The sequence below is a fragment of the Sminthopsis crassicaudata genome, chromosome 4, assembly GCF_048593235.1.
Source record: "Sminthopsis crassicaudata isolate SCR6 chromosome 4, ASM4859323v1, whole genome shotgun sequence".
NCBI classification, from domain to species: Eukaryota; Metazoa; Chordata; class Mammalia; order Dasyuromorphia; family Dasyuridae; genus Sminthopsis; species Sminthopsis crassicaudata.
The window spans coordinates 65,054,231-65,067,122 of record NC_133620.1 but is presented as its reverse complement, the minus strand read 5'-3'; the positions used below and the strand labels follow the sequence as shown (position 1 = coordinate 65,067,122).

The 12,892-nt window shown below is 36.0% G+C and overlaps 1 protein-coding gene across 3 annotated transcripts in view; it reads left to right on the top strand.

Moving 5' to 3' along the window:
* ASTN1 (astrotactin 1) overlaps positions 1 to 12,892 on the top strand; it is a 500,602-nt gene that overhangs the window by 280,758 nt on the left and 206,952 nt on the right. For all 3 annotated transcript variants that reach the window (XM_074308443.1, XM_074308444.1, XM_074308445.1), the window contains exon 8: positions 6,170 to 6,254. In XM_074308443.1, coding sequence (XP_074164544.1) covers positions 6,170 to 6,254 — 85 coding nt within the window. The remainder of the gene's footprint in view (positions 1 to 6,169; positions 6,255 to 12,892) is intronic.

The following is a 12,892-nucleotide window of genomic DNA, read 5'->3' as shown; positions in this document are numbered from 1 at the left end:
TTATGTGAATTTCTGACAATGAAATATAGACTGATAATAAAAATGACACTAATGCAACAGATATTTAATATGTGTCTACTAAGTTCCCCCTGCAAAGGACTAAGACTATAAAAATAAAAAATGAGACAACTCTTCAAATCAGCTGCTCCACATTTGGTCTTACTTGAGGAACTAGGGGACTAAGAGAAGAGCTTCTGGATTTTTGTTTCCTTTTGAAATAGAGTTGATAAAGCTTGAAAGTGACTAGTGCCTTGTGGGAGACACAGTCAATAAATATTTATTTATTAAGGAATATTTATTAAACACCCACTATTTGCCAGGCACTATAGTAACCACTGAGAATATAAATACAAAAGAAAAACAATCCTTTCCCTCTAAGAGCTTATAACCCAATGGGCAAAGAGGACACACAAAAAAAGAAATTTAAAGATGGGATGAGTTAGTGGGCAAGGTAACTGAGCTGGGGAGATATGATAGAAATGAACCAAGAAGACAGATAGCTAGCCATATGAGCAATGAAGAGAAGGCTATTACTTCTCTCCCTTCTCACTGCAAAAGCATCCTCCCCAGTTGCAAATTTAAGTCTCTTCCAGATTCATAACTCTAGCACTCATTTCTAACTTGAGTGAATGACAGAGATTTGGAGTTTGAAGTCCAAACTAATTTTAGAACGTTCACCTTGGATGATCGTATTTCTTTTCCAGAGAGCCCCCTCTGTCTTAGTTTTTTTAAAAGTGGAAATTTCATCTGTAGAGAGAATAGTCATTTCCAGATCATAACCATTTTTTTCTCATTCTACTCAATTTGTAAGCTCCTTCTCTGCCATGTGATCATCTGGGAGGCCTTAGCACCTCTGCTTATGCATGGATCCTTTACAAAGCCTGGCCAAAACAACCCAATCTTAGGCCAAGAGAAGCAGCCTTTTGGGGAGGAACATGATTTTCCAAGCCAACTCAAGCTAGTGCTTCGAAGATCCATCACTCAGCTCGAGATGGGCTAATTACTTTCAGTCTTTTGAAGACTTCTTACGTAGATAAATTGCTTCCTCACATATTTTAAATGAGGAACTATAGGGCACAAAATGCTTGACTTGGATCAAAGATTTAGAACTGGAAGGGATATACAATGTCATTATGTTCGAACTCCCGATATAATAGTTAAGGCAGCTGAAGCAGAGTGATTAAGTGATTTGTCCAGGATCCCAGCTTATGGAATTTAAAATGGGGGATTGAAAGCAGGTGTTCCTTACTTCTATGTTCAGTCCACTATCCATTATGCCATGTTTCCTCCTGAAGGTATAGCCATCACTCAAGACTCTGTCTTCCTCTGAAAGAAGGTTATTTCAATAAAATTTGATCCAATGGGGAATTCACATCATTAAATGCATAAAGGCTCAGCTTTAGCCTGTTTCTTTGCCTCTCCATCCATGGGATGGAAAAAGTTGGATAAGGACCCAAAAAAACTTGTCAGGAGCATCCTGAGGACATCAAGCATCAATGCCCTGTGTTCCTGCCCTAGACATCTCTTGATGGACTCCTCCTTTCTGGCAATACCCCTGTCTCTGACTACCTCGCACAGTTCAGACTCTACCTAGGTTTGGTACTTCTCTGTAGCAGTGACACGTTTCTCCGTTGGATTCCTGTGTACATCACCACAGAGTCAGCGCTTCGTGTGCTCACCACCATCTGTCGCAGCAGATGCAGAGACTGTAACACTTCGAGCTTCGGAGGGCATCCAACACCCTTGTGGGGCCTTTAAAATTCACAGCTAACAATCAAAGCCTGTGCATGCGCGAAGCCCCTCTCAAAGTCAAGATTTAGCAGTTGGTTACCATGGCAACCTTTCCTCTCAACTTCTTTAAAAGTAGGAGTTGAGTTAACTGGTTTTGAATGGTGGTGGTGAAAAACACCCAAAACCCTACAACCAAAGATGAGGTCCTCCAGAGAAGTTAATCTAAATCCCAACTTCTTAAACTGTGATTCACAAACCCATTTGGGGGTCTCAAAATTTAGTGTAGTAGTTAAGAAATTAGGATTTATTATCCATAACTGTTTAATTCGTATGACTTAGGGTTGTAAAAAAGGTCACCAGTGGAAAAAGTTTAAGAAGCCTTGATCTAAAGTATTCCCCAATAGGTTATTGCATGTGGAGTCAGAGATTTCCTTTAAATATTTACTGCATGACCCTCTTCTGTGCAATGGGGACAATTCTACCTCTGGAACTTACATTTAAGGGGCTGTAGTGAGGTTTAAATGAGACAAGAAATGTAAATGATTCTGCAAATCTTAAGTGCTCTGTCAAGGTCAGCTTTTCTCATTCTTTTTGCTTTTGTGAACATTCATCCTGTTACATATATATATATATATATATATATATATATATATATATATATTTATATATTTATATATATATATGTGTGTGTATGTATATATACATATATATTATATATACATAATATATGTATATTATACATAATAATATATATATTAGATATTTCTATGCTTATTGGCCTTTGAAATAGCAGTTTGAAAAGTTGCATCTTCCTATTCTTTGTGGCTTGTCCCTGAAGTGCACTTTTTAAACATTTGATAAAGAAATGATGTATGTGAAAGTTCTTATAAAATGCTGATAACGGAACTTTCCAAGATGTACAAATCACTTCCCTCACAGCAATCAGAGCAGTTGGGATTATTGTCTCAGTTTTATAGATAGCTCAGATAGGTAAATTAACTCTGCCCTTGAAAAAAAAAAAGCTGATGTTGCTGGTAAATATTTGAACTTGGTTCTCCTGACTGCCAATTCTAATAAATCATACTGATGGCAGCCTTTAAAAAATTTGAGGCATGGGACAACTAGGTGTGCAGTGGCTAGAGCACCAGCCCTGAAGTCAGGAGGATCTGAGTTCAAATTTGACCTCAGACACTTAACACTTCCTAGCTAGGCAAGTCCTCAATTGCCTCAGCAAGCAAAAAAAAAAAAAGAGAGAGAGAGAGAGAGAGAGAGAGAGAGAGAGAGAGAGAGAGAGAGAGAGAGAGAGAGAGAGAGAGAGAGAGATGTACATGAATATACCATTCTCTGTTATTGATATAGATTTTTATTTTAATTCTCTATTATTGGAATAATTTTTATTAATAACTTTTATTCTACATTGTCTTGATTTCTCTATCTTCCTTTCTTCAAAGTAGTCCTTGTTATAATAAAAATTTGTTGTTGTGTTAAGAAAAAAGAAAGAAATAGGCCATATTCTACATCCATGCCTCCCCCCACCTCCACCAAAAAAGAAAAGGAGTAGGGAATGGGGAGCATAACAACAACTATATTAATAACATATTATAATACATAAATGACAACAACAATAATATCAGATTACCTCTGTTCTCATATTGTTGTCTTTACTTGTTGCTGCAGACTTCAGTCCAAAGAAAGAACTCCAGGATTGGAAATTTTCTTTAACAATACAAATGGGCAAATTTTGAGAAGGAGTGTGGTATAGTATAGTGGGTAAAGAGCCAATCTTTGAATTAGTAAGAGCTGAGTTCCAATCTTGTCTTTGACACCTACTAAGTGAACTTAATCTCTCAGTTCCTTAGGCTATTTATTCAATAAACATTATATTTATTTCAGTTTTTATTATGATAACCAGTTGTCCAATGTAGAATTTACAGTCCTTTTATGAGCACTTTCAAAATCATTATTGTCTTTGATATAACAATAAACTAGTTAATATGACTAATATCCCAATTTTCAAAATGAAAAAAAAAAATTGTTGAATAGATAATCTAAGTCCCCAAATTATTAGATAGAAGAGCTAAGATTAAGATACAGGTTCTGTGATTCTGCTACTGTGTTTTTTTGTTTTGTTTTGTTTTTTGTTTTTTTGCTTTTCCTTTATGCCTTATGGCCTCTAATGTATTGCTATGGTTCTTCAGCATTCCATAAGTGCTTTGAGATCTTTAAGTGGTCAGACATCCATCCACCTTGGGTGATTCAGTAAAAATGGATACCATCTTCAATTCACTTTCTGTTTTTTGATGTTAAAAAGAAAAGTAACAAATATTTCCACATAGAATCATAAGGATATTGCTCTAAAATGGTTCCTTTTTATGCATGAATAAGAATAGATGGTCAAGAAAGTGCTTTTCAACCCTTACATTGTGAAGTACACTCTTCCAAAAGGAGGGACACCTTGGAACAAGTCATAATTGATATAGTTATCTGGACGTTTTGTTTTATTTTGTTTTTAGTAAGAATAAGTAAATTCTGAGCAAAACTACAAGAAGACCCAAGCCTCCTGGGAAACTGAAAGTATCTAAGTTCATAGAATAAAACACTGTCGCTAGGCCATCTCCTAGCTCTTGTCCTCTTCCTTACTCTCCTTAGAAGTAATATTTGCTGGATTCCTTTGTCTTTTTACTTTTCTGAACTGATGAATTAGTTGTTAATATGATTGTGGTATTATTTATTTATTTGGTCAGGTTTGTTTTTGAGTTTGAATCCTAGAATGAAACTTAAACAAAAGCATCTGATTCCCTAATATAGACACATTACATCTCTTTATTCTGCGATTATCAGTTCACCATTTGAAGTTTTCACTCCTTGACACGTAAATTTGGAACTTATAGATTTAACCTGGACTAGTCTATGACAAAATAATCCCCAGTCAATTACTCTAACACTTCAAAAGATGTCTGATAGGATCCATGTGTACCATCCTTCCATTTATTCAGATTGTTTATTATAACTTCCTTAATAAATTATGTGGTTTTGTACTCTTTTTCTCTTATAGCTCTTTCACTGAGGGTTTACCTATTCAGTGTACTGGATAACTTCCTCTAAGATTTCATAGATACCCATGAAGCTTGGAATGTGTCTCTACTTTTTATGGCCCTACATGTTATAAGCCTTTAAAGTCTCCTCCAAAGCTGTCACACACTCCAAAAAAAATGCAACTTAACATTCTGTATCATTTCTTCATAATCTGGGAGCAAAATTTATTTAGTACAGATCAGAGCAAATATAATGGGGGGATTTTGAATGAATTTTCAGCCATGATCTATTAGAACCAATGGGCCAGTTCATTAATAAAGGGATGAACCAGAATGAGAACTTAAGAATGATGCCCTTGTCTGTCCATGTTGTGGGGCTACCTTAGTTCATTTTCCCTGATTTCTGTATTTGAAAAGTTGAACATTCTATGTATTATGTAGTAGCTTGTCTTGTCAAGCCCATAATAATATTTGTTTACATCTTTATTATTCTGTATTAGTTCAAAATGTATTAAATACTTATGTTGTATAGCTGAACATGCTAAGAGCCTTAGAAAAGATAAACATTAGAAACATGCTCTTTATTTCGTTAAACTTACTATTTAAATTCCTCTTATCCTCCTTTTTGAAGGGAGTTCTTTCCAAAAAAATACTACTGGTGCATAATGCTTTTGGACTAACAAGTCTATTTTTAAATAGGGAGTCCTTGATTCCTTGTCCCCATGTGCCTTATTTGTCTTTTAGTTTGCCTAACAAGCAAATGAAAGCGTTAAAAACTTGGAAATGGATGGGCTTGGTTCCTCTGGTAGTGGTGATGGGTACCATGGAGATTAACCATAAGTGAGCAAGGGTGTTTTTGCAAATCAGTACTCTTACATTAGCAAGCTGACAATTATCAAGTGCCTAGTATTTGCACTGAGCTTAATGAGTCAGGTATTATTTTATATGTTAGCATCCTAAAAATAATGTGATGATATTGAAGCTTAGATTGGAGAAGAATAACAGTCAAATCTACTGATGATCAACCTCATGTGCCAGCTGAAAAAAAATTACTCAACCTCATTTTATATTTAAGACTGGTTTTTTTGGAGGAAGAAGATAAGAAAGTTGGATAGTTCCCTTTAAATCAAGCATTTATAATGCAGATCAGTAATTATTATCTTTTGCTTGAAAGTGGGAGGGATGGGCAAGTAAATTGTAAATCACTGTGACTTTCCTTTCCTTTTGCAATGTGGCTTTTCTGTCCATTGGGAGGCGGGATATTATGATGGAATTCATGACCCATTCATATTGCTGTTATGGGCAGACTTGAGTCTGGCCATTTTGTATTTAATTTGCACAAGTCCAGAGTGTTAATGAACTCATTCATGTTTCTCTTTCCTCCTCCCTACTCTGTTTCAAAGGGGAATGCCTTTGCTATGAAGGATACATGAAAGATCCAGTGCATAAGCATCTCTGTATTCGGAACGAATGGGGCACCAACCAGGGGTAAGTGAAGTAACCTCAAGTCAGCCAGATCCCAAGACATCCCCCACACCCTCAGATGTGGTATGACATGAGACAACTGCACAGCTAGGAATTGAGCCAAAGCTTGGTTATATTCTGAGCAGCAACTCAGTAAAATGAGAAAAAAAATGACACTGTGCATTTCCATATTTATCCTGTCTTGGTGACGTTCATATCAACTTTTCTCCATTTACAAGTCAAGAGATGATGTCTCTGACTCGCAGCCATGCAGACTCCAGCTGGGATCTGAAAAACAAGCTGTCCCTCTTCCTCTTTTCCACACTATCACCAACTCTGAGGATTCCACAGACATACTTTAGCCTGTGATTTTGTTGGAGGCAGATGAGGCTGAGCAGACTCCAGCTTGCCTCTCCCAGGGTGTGATTGGCACCTGGAGAATGACAGGAGTAGCAACTTGTTTTTACTAAGATTGGCAGTAAAGGGTGATTTGAAAAAAACTCTGGGAAATAAGTAAGTAACATCTGTTGAGTTAGAAGGTATTATTATTTGGGGTATATGTGAATGGTGTGTGTGTGTGTGTGTGTGTGTGTGTGTGTGTGTGTGTGTGTGTGTGTGTAAGAGAGAGAGAGAGGGAGAGAGAGACAGACAGACAGAGACAGAAAGACTGAGAGACACACAGAGAGAAGTAGAAAGTCAGAATCACAGAGAGAGACAGAGAGAAAGAGTAGGGGAGGAAGAGAGAGAGAGAAGAAGGGGAGAGAGAGGGAGGGAGGAGAGAGAGGCTGAGAGAGAGAGAGAGAGAGAGAGAGAGAGAGAGAGAGAGAGAGAGAGAGAGAGAGAGAGAGAGAAGAGGAGGGAGAGAGAGAATGAGAGAGAAAAAGAAAGAGTCAGAGAGAAAGACAGAGACAGAGAGAGGATAAGAGAGAGAATGAGAGAGGGGCAGACAGACACAAAGAGAGAGAGAGCATGAAAGAGACAAAGAAAGACAGTCAGAGAGAAAGAGACAGAGAGAATAATAAAAGAGAAAGAGAGAGAGAGAGAAGAGAGAGAGAGAGAGAGAGAGAGAGAGAGAGAGAGAGAGAGAGAGAGAGAGAGAGAGAGAGAGAGAGAGAGCGCGCGCAAGGGCAGTCCCTAGTTTCTTGGTTTCAACTTTATGACCTATCTCTACCCTTCAGACAAGCTTGGGATGAAATTACATTACTGCCTATATTCCTTTTAAAAGACATTTTTCAATTTTGCTTTCGGTATGTCCCACTTTCCCATCTTGATGTCTGTGTTTTCTACAGTGCCTGGTGCATTGTTAGGTGAATCAATAAATGCTAAATAATCATAACAATCAATGGAACAGAGCAACCTAGAAAGAAATCAAACCCACAGGCATCTTGAAGTGATTGATTGGCCTGCAAATTAGTTATGGGCTTGCTGCCTGACAAGATGGTAAAAAGAAACCGATGTATTTTCCCACAGCAAAGACCATAGATAGAATCACAGCCCTGAAGTCGAAGATTTGCCCCCTCTATCGGTTTCCAGTTAGACCAAACCTAAAATATTGAATACAGTTCAGGGCCCCTTAAAGCAATAAATATGTAGACAAATGGGTAAGAGTTTGGAGAACAGCAATAAAAATGATTGAAGATCTCAAGGGATTGATTTATGATGAAGGAAGAAAAAGAAGCTGATTCTCAGAAGTTGGCCAACTGATGAGTAAATTGGGACATGACAGATGGATGCAGCTATTTGAAGAGGGTGAATGAACATTGTAGAGGGAGGAATTGTTGAGCACTACGACTAAGATGATCTAAAGTTAAGAAAAGGAAACTGGGATACAGGTCAGAATGTTTTCCAACCTGGAAGAGCATAAGTCCATGGTGTTAAGATAAAACTTTGTTCAAATTCAATAAAGCCAATGACTGACATTTATATAGCACTCTATAATTTGCAAAGTTTTCCCTAAACTTTTCCTTGGAGCTTTAGAATTACCATGTCAAATGGCTGCTACTGATTTTCATTCTCAAAGTAGGAAATTAGAAAAATTAACTGACCTTTTCAAGACCCAATTAAAATACTACTTTCTATGGGAAGCCTTTCCTAAACTCGTCTTAATCTCAAAATTTTCCTTCTTTTTATTATTTCTGATTTATCCCATATATCGTTTCCTTTGTGTGTGTGCTATACTGGAAGAGCCTTAAAAGTGAGGACTGTCTTTTTTTTACCTCTTTTTGTAGCCCTACCTCTTAGCATAGTGCCCAGCATATGGTGAGTGTGATTAATAAAGACTTTTTTAATTGAATTGAAAAGGTCTTTCTAACTGCAAATCCAGCAATCTTTCCACCATGCTAGACTGCCTCTTTGCAACTTCCTTGGCATTTACACATTTATCTGTGAATCTACTTGAATAATTTAGACAAATCACACACATTTATGTAGTGCTTTACAAGCTAGAATAAAGCTTTTTATGTCCATTATCTCCTTTGATCCTTAGAACAACTTTGCGACTTAGCTATTATTTTCCTTATTTCACAGATGAGGACCCAGACAGAAAAAATGTTTATGGATTTGTTAAGGGTCACCTAGCGAGGCAGTATTTGAAGAACTCTTCCTGACTCCCAGGATAGAGATTTAGCCACTGTCTCTCAGGCCCTAGAAAAGGCTCTTGAAACTGTAAATTCCACCTCAATAATCTTGTTACGTCAGGATTGAGTAAAAGTCGGTGGCAAAAAGATATCAAGTTGAGTGTTGTCTATTCTCTACTGGAGATCTATTTGCTCTACATTGAACAAAGACTACCTAAAACTGTTTTAAATTCATTTTCTTTTCTTTTTTGTAAATTGATTCCATCTGAATTTTTACTATTGAATAGATGCTTTTCTTTCTGAGTTTCTCAGCTTTAATGTTGGCTGAGAATGAAGAAACAGTATAAGGTGAAATATTGAAACAATGTTCCAGATCTAGATTATTTGGGCCCAAAATGGTATTGCTAAGGAAAACAGGAGAGAAAAAAAAAAAAAAAAAAAAAAAAAAAAAACTTTGCCCTTGACCAGACTTATCTTGGTTGATTACTATGTTCACTGAAATTACAAGATATTAGAAATATCTTCTATTTATAGAGCACTCCATTGTTTATGAAATGTTTTAAGTCACTTTCTCAGTTAATCCTCCCCACAAGCCAGTAAGATTGCTAATACAAATAATTGTTATCTCCATTCTGGTAGGGGAAACTAGGGAAAACAGAGGGGTGAAAATTACCTAACCATAGTAACAAGACTGTAATCAGAGGACCATCAATTGAAAAGGATCTGAGCTTTGAAAGTAATCTAGTCCAACTCTCATATTTCTATAAAATATCTTATATTTTATATAAAGCAAGAGACAATACCTGTTCTCAAGGAGCTTACAACCTAATGGGGGACTTGCCATATAATACAGTTTAAAAAATCACATATTTACAGGATAAATAGTATAAATAAATAAATAAATTTAAAAAGGGAAAATACTGGAATGAGGATATCAAGACCTAGAGAGATTAAGACCCTTACCCAAATTAACACAAGAAGCAAACAGTAGAGACAGGATTTGGACCTAAGATATCTATCTCCAAATTCAGGACTCTTTTCATAGCACTTGTCACTTACTATGTCTTCAAACAAAAAATACTTTGAGATGAATCTAGCTTGGCTTAATAATTGTTCAACCATTCTACATTTTCCCTTACTGATATATAAAAAAGTCAAAGATTGAGCCCTGTGCCTCTACCTAGGGTAGAGGATCTAGAGTTGTTGTCATCTGAAATGTTCCAGGGTAACGTGCTGAATTATAACCTGACAGGAACATTAGCCCCAGGAAACAGACAGGAAGACCTAATCTGTCATTTCTATCTCTAATTTCCATGATTCTCTGATCATCACTGCCTATGAGGTCTCATTTTGGACACTAATAAAATAATGGAATGGCTGCTAAGAGAAGAAAAAAAAATGTAAATCCCATGAGGATAATAGAAGCAGGAGCGATAAGCTGCATGAGTCTATGTCAAAATAATAATAATAATAAATATGCCAGACAATCTTGACTATAGTTTTTCTTCATAACATGACAAAATGAACAAAAAAGGGTAAGGAACAATGCATCTTCATGTAATTCAGCCTTTTATGCCCTGTTTCTTTAAATGAAACTCAAGAAATAAATTAATCAGAATTTGTGTGAAAGTGAAGTCTGTCAACTGAATGGAAAGTGGACTGACTGATTGCCAGCTAATGATATATATTGGGACATTATGGGAAATCAATGTTAGGTCTGGTTTTCCCAAACATCTTATTTAATGAGTTAGGAGGTGGGAATAAGACACACGCGTTTGCATTTCTTCTGCAATGAACTTGTAAATGTCAAAGAAATAAAATGTTCTTTGAAATGATACCGTCTCCTAGCATTTCAAAAGAGAAGGTCAGAGATTGAGGGTGGTAAGGGACCTCATAATCAAGTTAGTGCAAAACCCCACCCACCCATTTTATAGATAAGAAAACCACAAAAGTTAAGTGGTGTTCTCATGGATACATGAATAGAAAGTAGTAGAATTGATATTCAACAAAAACAATAAGAATGAGTATTGATATAGAGCTTTAGAAGGGGAAAAAAAAAAAAAAAAAAAAAAGCATTTTTAAGCACATCTTTTGTGCCAGACACTGTTCTCGGTACTTTAAAATTACTACATCTCCTCATCCTTGCTGCAATCCTATGAGATTGGTATTATCATCCCCATTTTATAGATGTGGATGCTATTGCTGAAGGGGGATAAGGGACTTGCATAGACATGCAACTAATGAGTATCTGAGGCAGTATTTGAACTTGTATATTCTGATTCTGAGTTCAGACCTCTCACTTTTATACCACGTAGCTAGCTACCTGATTCAGTCATGTTGTCTGATATCACATCCAGTCCTATTTCTGTTGCATCAAACTGACCCCTGAGATCAGCAAAAGTTAACCACAGTTGAATGCTTTGGAAAATATGAATTATTGTATTGGGATCAAAACAGTAATAAATGGCAGAGGACTCAGGAATGAAAGAAAATTGATTAAGAAGTATAACAGGGCTAGAAGTTCTAAATGGATTCTACCCTGTGAAGTTCAGAAAGGAGAATGTTAGAAAACACAATACTTACAGGGAAACAATAGTCATTTGTCCATCCCTTCATCCTTTCCAAAGATCTTCCTAGATTTATAGGAGCACAGATTGGAACTGAAAAGGACCCTATAGACCTTCCTTTTAGTTCAGTTTTGATGTATAATCAGTCAACTGGCCCACAATAACCATTTGAGTCAATTAATTAATTTTGGTGCAAAAAGTAACAAAACAGCTTTTCAATTCCTTTATTTGGGTCTCCATTCAGATTGTTTCTTTGTCTTTATATTCTCATTTACATTCCCTCTCATGTTGTCAGAGTTGATGTATATCCTATTTTTTTCTTTGAATTATTTCATGAAGTTCTTTCCAGATTTCTTTGTATTCCCCATATTTGTTGTCTTTAATAATTATGTCACCTTTTTTAGCCATTACCATTTTGCTGGGCAGTAGAATTTCTTTAAAATTATTGCAACTACATGTAAAACTGTCATGAAAACCTTTGAACAAAAAGCATTTGGTGATTTTTCTTGATAATGAAGGCTTATTATTGTTACTAGAAGAAATTAGGCTGCTTAGAGATTTATTCCTATTCTTGGTTGCCATCAAAAAGATTAACAATTCTCTTTGGAATGTACCCCATGATGCTATAGTTATTTTTTTTCCAGCTCAGATGAGTCACTGGTCTAATGTCATGTGGCAATTATTATGTTTTACTAGCTTACATTGATTGCATTTAACCTTAAGCTCTGGTAGCTCTGGAGACCTGCATGTCATTAATATTGAACATATCTGAGGTGAAATGACCATGAGAAATTTAATTTGCTGAGAGAAAAGAGATGGGGATGAATAAGTTAGAATGTAAAGAAGAAAGAGGTATTGAATTTCTTGAAAACAGCAAGGTATGTAGGAAAGGCAACTACATACTATAGAGGATAGAGTACTAGGCTTGTAATCAGGAAGAGTCATCTTTATGAGTCCAAATCTAACCTTGGATAATTACTAGCTGCATGACTTTGGGCAAGACACTTAACTCTGCCTCATTTCTTTATCTGTAAGATGAGTTGAGAAGAAAATAACAAATTACTTTAGTATCTTTACCAAGAAAATCCTAAAATGAGGTAACAAAGAGTCATACAGGAGTGCAATGACGTGATATCCAGAAATGGAGGCAGGCAAAGAAACATGTATATACCACATGTCTTTAGAGACACTATCCAATTATATGTAATAATTTTTATTGTAGTTGCTGTCAAAAAAATAAGTACCCATGGCCCACAGATGTATGTAAAATCAAGAATAGAGTCAATGCAGATTAATCAATCAACCAATCAATAAAAAATCTTAACTACTTACTATATACTAAGAAATTTGCTAAGTGCTAGAGTTACAAGGAAACAAAAAAGGAAGCAAATCCCTCCCTTCAAGTTACGTTTTGTTGTGGGAAACAGCATGTTTCTTATGCATAAAAAGATATACAATATAAATTTGGGTAAGTAATATTATGTTTTTCTTTATTCTGAAACTAATAAAGTAGAAAAAA